The 13,826-nt window shown below is 45.1% G+C and overlaps 1 protein-coding gene across 36 annotated transcripts in view; it reads right to left on the bottom strand.

Moving 5' to 3' along the window:
- LOC125282017 (protein FAM156A/FAM156B-like) overlaps positions 1–13,826 on the bottom strand; it is a 49,676-nt gene that overhangs the window by 30,946 nt on the left and 4,904 nt on the right. For 8 of the 36 annotated variants that reach the window (XM_057311666.1, XM_057311669.1, XM_057311673.1 and 5 more), the window contains exon 1: positions 1–13,826. This exon is cut by the window's left edge. The exons of 6 other annotated variants lie outside the window; for them this stretch is intronic. Coding sequence is in view for 4 of the 30 variants with exons in the window: in XM_057311648.1 (XP_057167631.1) it covers positions 8,673–8,728 (56 nt within the window). In the remaining 26 variants the exon portion in view is untranslated. 22 more of the 36 variants (XM_057311656.1, XM_057311664.1, XM_057311659.1 and 19 more) reach the window with 18 other exon arrangements.

Below are 13,826 nucleotides of genomic sequence, written 5' to 3'. Positions count from 1 at the left end.
ACACAACGGTCCAAAACCTATGGGACACTGCAAAGGCAGTCCTACGGGGAAAATACATACCCATCCAAGCCTCACTCAAAAGAATAGAAAAATCTAAAATGCAGTTTTTATATTCTCACCTCAGGAAGCTGGAACAGCAACAGAAGAACAGGCCTAATCCTTGCACGAGAAAGCAGTTGATAACGATTAGAGCAGAGATCAATGAATTAGAAACCAGGAGCACAGTAGAGCAGATCAATAGAACTAGAAGTTGGTTCTTTGAAAGAATTAATAAAATAGACAAACCACTGGCAAGACTTATCCAAAAGAATAGAGAAAGGACCCAAAGTAATAAAATTATGAATGAAAAGGGAGAGGTCACAACCAACACCAAGGAAATAAGAAGGAGTATTAGAGGGGCGCCTGGGTGGCACAGCGGTTAAGCGCCTGCCTTCGGCTCAGGGCGTGATCCCGGCGTTATGGGATCGAGCCCCACATCAGGCTCCTCCGCTGGGAGCCTGCTTCTTCCTCTCCCACTCCCCCTGCTTGTGTTCCCTCTCTCGCTGGCTGTCTCTATCTCTGTCAAATAAATAAATAAAATCTTTTAAAAAAAAAAAAAAGAAGGAGTATTAGAAACTTTTATCAACAGCGTTATGCCAATAAATTAGGCATTCTGGAAGAGATGGAGGCCTTCCTGGAAACCTAAAAACTACCAAGACTGAAACAGGAAGAAATTGATTTTTCAAACAGACCAATTAATTATGAGGAGATTGAAACAGTGATTAAAAACCTTCCAAAAAACAAAATGCCAGGGTCTGATGGATTCCCCAGGGAATTCTACCAAACATTCAAAGAAGAAGTAATACCTATTCTCCTAAAGCTATTTCAAAAAATAGAAACAGAAGGAAAGCTACCAAACTCATTCTATGAGGCCAATATTACCTTGATCCCCAAACCAGGCAAAGACGCCACCAAAAAGGAGAATTACAGACTGATGTCCCTGATGAATATGGACGCCAAAATTCTCAACAAGATCCTAGCTAATAGGATCCAACAGTACATTAAAAGGAGTATCCATCATGACCAAGTGGGATTCATCCCTGGGATGCAAGGGTGGTTCGACATTCACAAATCTACCAGGGTCATAGATTATATCAACAAGAAAAAAGCCAAAAATCATATGATTCTCACAATAGATGCAGAAAAAGCATTTGACAAAATACAGCATCCTTTCCTGATTAAAACCCTTCTGAATGTAGGGATAGAGGGTACGTTCCTCAATCTCATAAAAGCCATCTATGAAAAGCCTACAGCAAATATCATTCTCAATGGGGAAAAGCTGGAAGCCTTTCCCTTAAGATCAGGAACACTACAAGGATGCCCACTCTCGCCACTATTATTCAACATAGTACTAGAAGTCCTTGCAACAGCAATCAGACAAGAAAAAGGGAGAAAAGGTATCCAAATCGGCAAAGAAGAAGTCAAACTGTCTCTCTTCGCAGATGACATGATACTCTATATGGAAAACCCAAAAGAATCCACCCCCAAACTACTAGAAGTTGTAGAGCAATTCAGTAATGTGGCGGGATACAAAATCAATGCTCAGAAATCAGTTGCATTTCTATACACGAACAATCAGACTGAGGAAAGAGAAATTAGGGAATCCATCCCATTTACAATAGCACCAAAAATCATACGTTATCTTGGAATTAACTTAACCAGAGACGTAAAGGATCTATATTCTAGAAACTACAAATCACTCTTGAAACACATTGAAGAAGACACAAAAAGATGGAAAAGTATTCCATGCTCATGGATCGGAAGATAAACATAGTTAAAATGTCCATGCTACCCAGAGCAATCTATACTTCCAATGTTATCCCGATCAAAATACCAATGACATTTTTCAAAGAACTGGAACAAACAGCCCTTAAACTTGTGTGGAACCAGAAAAGGCCACGAATCACCAAGGAAGTGTTGAAAAGGAAAAACAAAGCTGGGGGCATCACAATCCCGGATTTCAAGTTGTACTACAAAGCTGTGATCACAAAGACAGCATGGTACTGGCACAAAAACAGACTCATAGACCAATGGAACAGAACAGAGAACCCAGAAATGGACCCTCGGCTCCTTGGGCAACTAATCTTTGATAAAGCAGGAAAAAACATCCGGTGGAAAAAAGACAGTCACTTCAATAAATGGTGCTGGGAAAATTGGACAGCTACATGCAAAAGAATGAAACTTGACCACTCTCTCACACCATACACAAAGATAAACTCCAAATGGATGAAAGACCTCGATATGAGGCAGGAATCCATCAAAATTCTAGAGGAGAGCACAGGCAGCAACCTCTACGACATCGGCCACAGCAACCTTTTTCATGACACATCTCCAAAGGCAAGAGAAACAAAAGATAAAATGAAGTTGTGGGACTTCATCAAGATCAAAAGCTTCTGCACAGCCAAGGAAACAGTCAAAAAAACTAAGAGGCAGCCCACGGAATGGGAGAATATATTTGCAAATGACACTAAAGACAAAAGACTGGTATCCGAGATCTACAAAGAACTTCTCAAACTCAATACACAAGAAACAAAGAAACAAATCATAAAATGGGCAGAAGATATGAAGACACTTTTCCAATGAAGACATAGAAATGGCTAACAGACATATGAAAAAATGTTACAAATCATTAGCCATCAGGGAAATTCAAATCAAAACCACACTAAGATACCACCTCACGCCAGTTATAATGGCAAAAATTGACAAGGCAAGAAAGAACAATTGCTGGAGAGGATGGGGAGAAAGGGCATCCCTCCTACATTGTCGGTGGGAACGCAAGTTGGTACAGCCACTCTGCAAAACAGTGTGGAGGTCCCTAAAAAGTTAAAAATTGAGCTACCCTACGATCCAGCCATTGCACTACTGGGTATTTACCCCAAAGATACAGATGTAGTGAAGGGAAAGGCCATATGCACCCCAATGTTCATAGCAGCAATGTCCACAATAGCTAAATCGTGGAAGGAGCCGAGATGCCCTTCAACAGATGACTGGATTAAGAAGATGTGGTCCATATATACAATGGAATATTACTCAGCTATCAAAAAGAACAATTTCTCAACATTTGCTGCTACATGGGCGGCACTGGAGGAGATAATGCTTAGTGAAATAAATCAAGCAGAGAAAGACAATTATCGTATGATTTCTCTCATCTATGGAACATAGGAACTAGGAAGATCGGTAGGAGAAGGGGATAAAGAAAGTGGGGGTAATCCGAAGGGGGAATGAAGCATGAGAGACTATGGACTCTGAGAGACAACCTGAGGGCTTCAGAGGGGAGGGGGGTGGGGGAATGGGATAGGCTGGTGATGGGTAGTAAGGAGGGCACGTATTGCATGGTGCACTGGGTGTTATACGCAACTAACGAATCATCGAACTTTACATCAAAAACCAGGGATGTACTTTATGGTGACTAAGATATAATAAAAAAATATTATTATAAAAAAAAAACCCGAGCATGTCGTGTGGACCTGGCGGGCATGATGGCTAAATAAATTAAACCAGACAGAGAAAGAGAAAGACTGCATGATCTCACTTATATATGCAATCTAAAATAGACTCTTCGAAGCAGAGCACAGAACAATGGGGCCCCTGCGAGGGCTTGGGGCAGGGGTAAATGATGAAGCGATGGTTAAAGGTGGAAAGTTATAATTACACAAGATAAATACGTTCTGGAGATCTATTCTACAGCACAGTGCCTTTAGCTGTTGATACCGTGTTGTATACTTAAAATCGCTAAAAGATGATCTTATGTTAAGTGTTCTTACCACCAACGATAATAATATAACAGCCACACCAAGAAGAACAAAAGGGGTGGTAGGAAACTCTCGGAGGTGATGCCTACATCTACTGTCTTTGATGGCAGTGATGACCTACATCTGCATACACTCTCTTCAAGTTGTACACATGAAATACACACAGCTCTACCTATCAATCACACCTCAATAAAATGCACCTCTTTGGTATCACTAATCACAGGTGTAATTTTTATGTTTCTGTGTATGATGGTTAGATGAACTATTCTCTTATTATTTGGCATAAATTCCACAAAAGCAGGGAAGTGTCTTCTTTTTTTATTGTATCCCCCAGGCACCCAACACAGTGCCTAGACAGTAGTTGGGAACTTGGTGAATCACACTGAAATGAACAGAGTCTCGCCCCTTGTGTATCTCTCTCTCTCTCTCTCTCTCTCTCTCTCACACACACACACACACACACACACACACACACACACACACACGGTTACCATCGTACTCTTGCCGATCAGTGAGCAGTCCCGGGGCAGACCCTCTTAGCTGGATTAGGAGGTGGAGGAGTACCAGCAGTTTTGCGAGACGGCGGCTCTGAGCTTCGGTAAGGTGAAACAGCATTACTCTCATCAGGGCTAAGATGCTTTCTGAGTCTATGGTAAAGGCTGAGACCCTTGTGCCTTCACACATTCAGTGTCCCTTTGTTACTGCTGATGGTGGGTCCTCAGAATGCTCAGCACCAAGTGCACTGATTCCCTCCCAGACCTCGGGCCACGGTGCCCTCTCCCCACAATAATGGAGCACACTAGTTTCTTAGCAGAGAAGCCAAGGCCAGAAAATGGGATTTTCGATGTCTGTCCCCTCTTGATGTGTTTTCTCACCTTGGATTCACTTCCGTGTTTCTTCTCTGAGTCTCCCAACCCAACCCTGCTAATTACCAACCAATGACTACAACACCTGTGCCTGCGGCTCACTTGCGAGGCAGGGATCTATTGGAGGAGAGCTGGAGCTAACTACTGTACTGTGTATTTCCTTTCTCTTTTCTCTCCTGAATCTGTAAGCTTCCAGACGTCAAGAAAAGCACTCCAGCTGGCCCACAACAGGAGAACGCTTCAGGTAGGCTGCCACTCTCATCCACAGCACGGCGCAAAGCAGTGCTGCCTCCTAAGAACCACACGCTGCCCCGCTGCACCACAGGGGCCAAAAGAGAGCAAAAGCCTACGAAATCTTAACGCAGATACTCCTCTCAGTGGCACAACGGTCTCCTCTAGGGACATGCAAGTTGTTGTCTGGTTTGGTTTGGTTTTGGCCTGCAGCATCTGGGGCGATTTCATAGCACTGGCAGACTTAGCTCACCTTCCATCCGAAGCGCTCTACTTCCCCCACTGCTCCCCTCTATGTACCACCTAGCTCCTCTCTGCTTTAAACGCCCTGACTGGTTTGTCACCTGGCGAGGATATCAAAGCCGGAGTCTTCACAGAAACGACTTAAAACTTGTAACAGGAACACTGGCTGTGCTATAACAATGAAGATATAACAGCAAATAAAACAGTGACTAAAACGTTATTTGCAAATTATCTAGAGTTTCACCCTTAGGGAAAATGACTTAGGTGGTGTACTCCCTTCCAGACTTCATTCTATGCATTTTTTAAATTATAAGACTGGAGTGGGGAGGTCATCTACACTCTTTTATCTGTTGTTTTGTTTCCGAACATTATACCATAAACTACTGTCCATCACGATAATGATGAGGATACTGACGCTGACGTCCACAAGTATAGACCTTGATAGGAAGCAGATACCCACTTAGTGATGTGCCTAGAGTGACCTGTCACCCCATACTGTTTCATGCACTGAGGAGACATCATGTTCAATCCATACCCAGATCCAGTGTAATCAGATGAAGCTGCTGCACACGTTCACCTGCCTTTTGAGCCAGAGGACATTGGACACTGAGGTGCGTTGCAGTTTAGGGCCAAACCCCACATCTCTTTATGTTTCTCTCTGACCTGGGTACAACCCCAACTCTGCCCTTGCTGGCTAGGTGGCTTTGGGTAAGTTACCTCCCCTCTTAACCTCTACATGTCTCAGTTTCCCGGTCTGTAAAAAGGGACGTTCACCTTAAAAATACCTCCCAGTGTTGCAGTTCCTACTCAATGACTTTTAAAGTTCTATCTGTAGGGAAAGAGCTAAAAACAATGCCAGGCCTATAGTAAGCCTCCTGACGTGTGACCTTCTATTCCTATGTCTCTTTACTTCTGCTTTCTGCTTCTGCCCCTCATCCCTCCCTCCTGCCCCTCCGCTGCCACGACTTCTCTCTTCCTGCCCCTTGTACACCTTCACCTCGCCCTCTCCCCTTCCCTTGCCACTGCCCCTTTCCTCAGACTCCCCCAAAACACTGTTTACCCTCTCCTCATGATGGAGCTCAGAAAATTTTAATACATCGGCCTTTTGTTAAATCAATAATGAACATTTGTGGAAGAGAAAAATCCACGCAATAAAACTGGCCATGTGAAAACTCCATGAGAAAGTCTTACCAATGACAATTTGACTAGTAACAGTTTCATATCTTTCCCAGATTCACATGTGACCATCTGATGCAGGAGAAGTGGATTCAATAGAACTAACAGCAAGAAAAGAAGCCACATGATGAGGTTCTCTGGCCTTTAAATTTCACTCTTTGACATGATTATGCAAATTCACAGACTAGTGTTCTATCCTTATCCAGTGATCACTTGCTTTTCCAACCATTGTACACGACGTATGAACAGGCCATTTGTTCCAATTTCCTACAGAAGTTGCCATTCAGACTTCATAACAACCCAAAGGGAGAGCTGAATACTCGTTATGCTAAGAAAAATACGCCCTCCCCTGTAACACCCTCCCCCAGCCCCGACTCGATTCTGGAGTTCCTGAAGAGCTGACGTGATAGTGCCAAGTCCCTCCAGTGAGCCAAAGGTAGTCCTGACACCATCTGTCTGGAACGTGCTTCAGGGAAATGTGGGAACGACAACAGGAACAGCAGCTAGAACTGCCTGACAGCTCACCACATGCCAGGCACTGTCCTGACAGCTTTCCTTGCCTTAATGTAGTCAGTGCTCTAAACTGCCCCAAGAAGTAGCTACCTTTACCACTAACTAGTGTTTCCATGTTGCCACAGGAAACGAGACTCACAGGTGTTAAGGAACTTGCTCAGCGTCACCCAGCTGTAAGTGGTGGACGCACAGGTCTGAAGATGCTGTGGAAAACTCACCCTGCTCTGTATCTGTTCAATCAATGGTTCAAGATCCAATGGTCACTGCAAAAAATTTAGAATAACGGCTAACATATACCACAAACTCGTTTTATAGCATGGCAGTGCGCAGTAAACAGAAACGTGACTTCAACAGCAATCACGTAGACGGGAGCTCGACAGGACTGGATTCAGGAGAATTCTCAGAGCCTCCTTAGTACAGCAGACAGCGCGTCAGTCTCCTAGCTGAAGGTGTTGGGTTTGTGCATCAGAGAAGGCACCACACTGTGGTCGCTTCCGCACCCTCACAATGGAGAGAGAAGCCTGGCGGCAGGAAAAACACGACCATTCCCCTGCTCCAGTAGTTCCCAGACAAGTTGTCCACATGAGTCAGAACCTAGGAACTTTTAAAAAACGCACATGCTGCGATCCACACCCAGTGAATCTCATTTAGTGTGGCCACAACTGTGCCCTAGAATCTGTCATTTTTATCTCTGCCCAGGAAACACTCAAGAACTTTATTAACCCCCTTTGGGAGCAAGCCTGTCTCCAATGTACTGACTTTCTGGACAGACAGGCACAGGAGAAGTCCAGCTTGAAAGCATGCAGGAAGACAGGACATAATAAACATAGTGTGAGAGTCAAACCAGGGGCAGGGCAGAGAATTTTCCGAGAAGACACCATGACCACATTGGCCTTTCTCCCTGAAGGCTTCTGTCTGTCTATCTCAAAACCATTTTCTTCATGGCTGGTGTGGGGGGGGGGGTGGTGGTGACAGGAGATGACATTTAGATCCCACGATGGCATGGGTTTTCTCGGGGACCATGTGACCCATATGATGTGAGGTTATGTGATCTATTATCCCCACCTCCTCTCAGCCTTCGGTTCATTCTTGCACCCACAGTCCATTCCACGTCAGCCTGGAGCAACCAGAACTTGGGGATAATGTTTTCCCTTCACCTGCCAGAAACCTGCCCCTGACTTTAGAAGACCGTCTCCCTCTTCTCCTTTCAGCTGTCGTCTGTCTGTGATCTCATCTGCTGTCCCAAACAGGACAGTAGCCTCAAGCCCTAGCCCAGCCCCTCACTCTACGGTCCGCACCTGGAAAGGCTTCTCATCCATGAGGAGAACCCCAGGTCCAGGAGCTAAGAACCATGACTACTGCAAAACCATCCTGGGCGCTGACAACCCGTGGCAGTGGTGACCCCTGGAACAAAGCTTTACCTCACACCCCAGCTGTCCCTGAAACATTTTCCCATCACAGTAAGCAGACAGAAGATGAAGGTGCCCGGAATCCTTTCTGGGTGGTAGTGTGCCCTACTCCATGCTGCCACGCTATTTCCTCTGACCAAATGCAGGCAATGACAACACTCCTATCCTTTGGTTGCGAATACGAGGCTTTGGGGGCTTCCTGCATAAGATCATCTTCTTGTGGTTTAAAACCACATAATACATAATATTTAAACCAAAATACGGGCGCATTTTGAAAAGCTTAGAGGGCAATTTTGATTGTTGAAATGATGAAACGGAGGTACTGGCATTTAGGAAGGGAAAGTTGTAGGGATGCAAACCTTTTTTGCAGAGACTTCAATACACTGGATTTTCCATAAATGTAACGCTCCTGTAAATTGAGGGAAACTGGCATGTTGTTTTACCTGGAAAGGTACCAATTACCCTTGACCGTTTTGGAAAACACATCAGCGAAAGCCATTCCCTTCCTGGCTTTGAGTCTGCGACCACATGCCAGTATCACTTGATAGCTGCGGCTGTGCACGGAGGAAACGGGATGAGGGCAACCCAAGTGTACGCGCCAGATGGATCTTCTGCAGGATATGCTGGGAAAGGACGGAAAGAATTCACTGGGAGAGGTTCATCCTGTCATCTGCCAGGAGTGGCTGAACAAAACCAGCTTAACTTAACCACACCACTTTGTTTCCATGTCTGTCTCCCTCACCAGACTCTTACCTCCTTCTTGGAAGGTTGGAAACACACCCAGTTCATCTTGGTGTCCTCAGGGCAGAGGACCTGACACTTGACAGAAGGTCAGTCCACACTTGTGGAACGAAGGAAACTGGGAATGGCTGGACCCCATGTCATAATGACGAACCATCTGACAGAACCATGTCCAGGCTGAAGCATGTCAGGCTGCGGAGGGTGGGACACAAGTGCCACGGGTCTCCGTCTTAGGACCCATGAAGCAGGGTAACAGCAGCCTGTGGAACTCATCTCCATTACATCCCTCAGGGGTCCCAGACTTGACCAGTTAAAACAATTCTCACTACCCATAAAAGTCTAACGTAGAAAAAGAGATAACTTACTGCTTAAGTGTGTGTATGAACCTTGTTTTTAGCTGGCCTGAGGCACAAATTCAGGCACAGCACACTCTCTGGTCGGGAAGCAGAAGCTGACCTGAAAGTCTTCCAGGCTGAGGCAGTGTCAGGCTAGTGAGAGCACACACACAGCAAGTGTAATCGCAGAGGGCACACGTGACACTCCTGAAACAGAGTTTACAATTGTTAGGGAGCCCAGAGCTGGACATACACAAATCAGGCGATACAGCTCACCAGGGCTTCCACGTGGCCTCCCACCATGAGACCTTCCCCTCCAGGACTCCCCGTCCACTCGGAATATCCGTCTGAGCCCTTGGTTTCAGAGGGTTGCCTGGAGGCAGTCAGTTCCGAAAGTATGGTCTGTCCCCAACACCAGTTCGCCCTCTTTCCGAGGCAGGAGGTCATGTGGAAGTGCTGTGTGTGCAAAGCCCGAGAGCCGGGGCCATGCCTGCTGTCCCACAGTCAGCACTCTGGCAGGTGTGGCTGGAGGCTCAGCAGCCAGTTTGCACCAAAGCACTCACAGCCACTTGGCAAGATTGCTCTGTGAGTATTTCTTTAAAAAAAAAAAATAGCCCATTTCCAGGAACAGTCTGGACAAACAGAGGTCATTAATGTCTTTGCTTCCCCCCTCTGCCTCTCCCCAGGTGCCAGGTTTGTGTTTTCTCCACTGTTACAAAATCAGTGTGTATAATTCTGAAATGGAACCTTTACGTTTCTTTCTTTATCCTCCACTCTCCTCCAAACCCTTTGTATGGAGGGGCTGTTATCAAAAGGGACAAAAGCATTTTCATAGAAAATCCTACTGCGTAACGACAAAGACTCGTGATCATTAAGAACTGTCAGGATGAAATCCTGAATTTTCAACATTTTCAAAATGGGTTTACATCATCTCCTGTCCCCTTTGTCTCTCTCATTCATGCGGCGACCAGGCTAGAATAGGTCGTTCCCTTGCTGGGCGCAGCTGCATTGAATAGCGGCCCTGCCTCACATCCTGAATCAATTTTCTCGATACATCCAGACGCCAACAGCCACAACGTTCGAAGCCATTTTGAAATCCTCCCTTTTCCCCTCTCACTGAAAGTTTATCGAAACTGCTAGCAGTAAACTGATACTTACCAGGTGACCACACAGGGGCCAGGGGGCTTCTTGGTTGGAATGCTGGGAGGGGAAGCCACAGCAGCAGTAAGCCAGGTGAAGAAACACCCCCCCCCCCGTCTTTGCCTCTAGTTTATGGAAAGCTTTTTCCGGCTCAGGGAATGGATTAGATTTGTTTCCTCCCACTTGGGAGGAGACAGCAAGTTAAACTTTCAACATTTTTGGCTGACCCAAAGCTCACCTTTGGGAAGGTCTGTATCCTTTTCCCTGGCCCTGAGTAAATAAAGCCCCAAGTCGTAAGGTGGCTACACTTGCTCCCCTCCTATCACCCAGCATGGCTAAAGCAGCCAAGGCACGCGGTGAGCTAACGCTCCTGGAGGTGGATCTTTTCTTTTTACATTCTGTAAGTAACATTTCCCTCTCAAAACAGTTCAGCTGGTGTTTCATCCCATGGGTATATCCACAGTCACTGGGGCACAAAAGGTTCATCATCTCTACCGCATCACCCTTCCTACTCAACGAAATCTTTCACCATATTTTAGTGAGTCAGGGTGTTCTTGCTAGTGAGTCCCACGGCTACCACCGCTGTTTCCGACGTCCCAAGACCACCCTTGCTTTGGTGACTCCCCAGGAGGGCCCAAAGGACTCAGCATACAGTCATCCTCAGGGCTAAGATTTATTACAGCAAAAGGATACAAAGCAAAATTACCCAGGGAAAAAGGTCCCCTGGGTAACATCTGGAGGAAACCAGTGCAAGCTTCCAAGACTCCTTTCCCAGTAGAGTCATGCTCTTTGTGCCTCCCAGAACAAATCATGACAACTCACACGAAACGTTGTCTACCAGGGAAGCTCATGACTAACACCGTGTCTGAGGTTTGTTTGGGGGCTGGTCACATAGGCACTCTCTGCCTAGCACGTACCAAGATTTTAGAGTTCCAGAAGGAAAGCGGGTGTTTGGCACGAAACATACTGTTTGGACAGTTTAAGAAGAGTAAAGCATCCCGCTCGGGTAGGGAACGGTGGGAAGCCTTCTGAAATTCAAGTTCTCGGATGCAAGGTAAGGGCCAACGTGCTGATCTCTGCAAGGATAGTGGTCTCAGGCCTGCTATGTTAACTCTTCTCTGCACAACACCCAACAACAAAGCTTCAAGATACATAACCAAATCAGACAGAACGGAAGGATAAATGAACAAATCTACAAAGGATAGTTGTAGAGTTCAACACTCTCTCAGTAATCAGAAGGAACAGAAGAAAATTAGCAATATGTGGATGAACGGAACAACACCGTGAACTAGCTGGATGTAAGTGACAAGTACAGAACCCTTCCCATAGCAGCAGCAGGATATGCATTCTTTTCAAGGGCATATGCGAGTTTCACCAAGGTACCCTGCATCCTGGGTCATAAAACAAATACTGCAAGTTATAAAACAGTTGAAATCATACAGAGAACGTTGTCTGAGCAAAAGAGAAAAACTACCAATATGAAAGAAAAAGTGAAGAGGAACATCTCCAAACACAAGGAAATTACACCATACGCTTCTAGACAATCCACGGTGCAGAGGGCAAGTCTCAAGGGCAATTAGAAAATATTCTGGATACTAACCCTTTATCAGATGAACTGAATGGAAATGAAAATACAACATATCCAAATCTGCAGGATGCAGCTACAGCAGCGCCTGGTAGTAAATGTACAGCATCAAATGTTTGTACTAGAAAGAATCAAGGATCCAAATCAATAATGAAAGCCTCGCCCTTTAGAACTAGAAAAAGAAAATAAAAATAAACTCAAAGCAAGTAAATAAGGGAAACAGACATTAGAGCAGGTACCAGGAAAAGAACAGTCCATGAAACCAAAAGCTGGTTCTTTGAAAAGGTCAATAAAATGCATAAATTTCTTTTCTTTAATAATAATTTTGTATTATGTTATGTGAGTCACCATACAGTACATCCCTGGTTTCTGATGTAAAGTTGCATGATTCATTAGTTGCGTATAACACCCAGCGCACCATGCAATCCGTGCCCTCCTTACTACCCATCACCGGCCTATCCCAATCCCCCACCCCCTTGCCCTCTAAAGCCCTCAGTTTGTTTGCCAGAGTCCATAGTCTCTCATGCTTCATTCCCCCTTCTGTTTACCCCCGCTTCCTTCTTCCCTTTCTTCTCCTACCGATCTTCCTACCTCTTATGTTCCATAAATGAGTGAAACCATAAAATTCATAAATTTCTATCCAGACTGACACAGAAAGAAAGATAAGGAAAGATACAACTTAATGCTATGAGCAAAGAAACTGGTAACAGACGCCACAGAAATTGGAAGGATTCTAACAAATAACTCTATGTACCTACATTTGGCAACTTAGATGAAACAAACAATTGCTTGAAAGACACAAACTATTAAAACTCAACCAAAAACAAAAACAAAAACCACCCAGGTAATCTGAAAAACACACATATTATTTAAAAAATTTTATTTTTTAAAAATTTTCAGGAAAGAAATCTCCAGGCCCTGGGACGCCTAGGTCCCTCAGTGGGTTAAGCGTCTGCCTTCTGCTCAGGTCATGATCCCAGGATGCTGGGATCGAGTCCCGAGTCGGGCTCCTTGCTCAGCGGGGAGCCTGGTTCTCCCTCTGCCTGCCGCTCTCCCTGCTTGTGGTCTCTCCGTCTCCCTCTCTCTCTCTCTGACAAATAAATAAATAAAATCTTAAAAAAAAAAAAAAAAAAAAAGGAAAAGAAAAAGAAAGAAATCTCCAGGCCCTAACGGTTTCTCTGGAAAATCCTACCACACATTTAAGAAGAAATAACAGCAATTCTATACAATCCCTTCAAGGAAATAGAAGAGATGGAATATTTCTTGAATCATTCGATCAGATCAGCATTACCCTGATAACCGAAATCAGGCAAAGACAGTACTAGCAAATCAAATTCAATAATACATAAAAATAATAATACAGGGAGCCTGGGTGGCTCAGTTGGTTAAGTGACCGCCTTTGGCTCAGGTCACAATCCTGGAGTCCCAGGACAGAGTCCCGCATCAGGCTCCCTGCTCAGCAGGGAGTCTGCTTCTCCCTCTGACCCTAGCCCCTCTCATGCTCTCTCTCTCATTCTCTCACAAATAAATAAATAAAATCTTAAAAAAGAAAAGAATAATACAACATGACCCAGTGGGGTTTATCCTGGAAATGCAAAGGCAGTGCAGTATTCAAAAATCAATTAATAGGGGCACCTGGGTGGCTCAGTTGGTTAAGCGTCCCACTCTTGGTTTCGGCTCAGGTCATATTCTTAGGGTCCTGGGATCAAGCCTGGCCTTGGGCTCCATGCTCAGCAGGGAGACTGCTTGTCCCTCTCCCTCTGTTCCCCCCCCCCCACTCATGCTCACTCTCGCTC

Source organism: Ursus arctos, chromosome X (assembly GCF_023065955.2).
Source record: "Ursus arctos isolate Adak ecotype North America chromosome X, UrsArc2.0, whole genome shotgun sequence".
In the NCBI taxonomy this organism is placed as follows: domain Eukaryota; kingdom Metazoa; phylum Chordata; class Mammalia; order Carnivora; family Ursidae; genus Ursus; species Ursus arctos.
The sequence above is the reverse complement of the archived record's forward strand: the minus strand, read 5'-3'. Positions and strand labels throughout refer to the sequence as shown.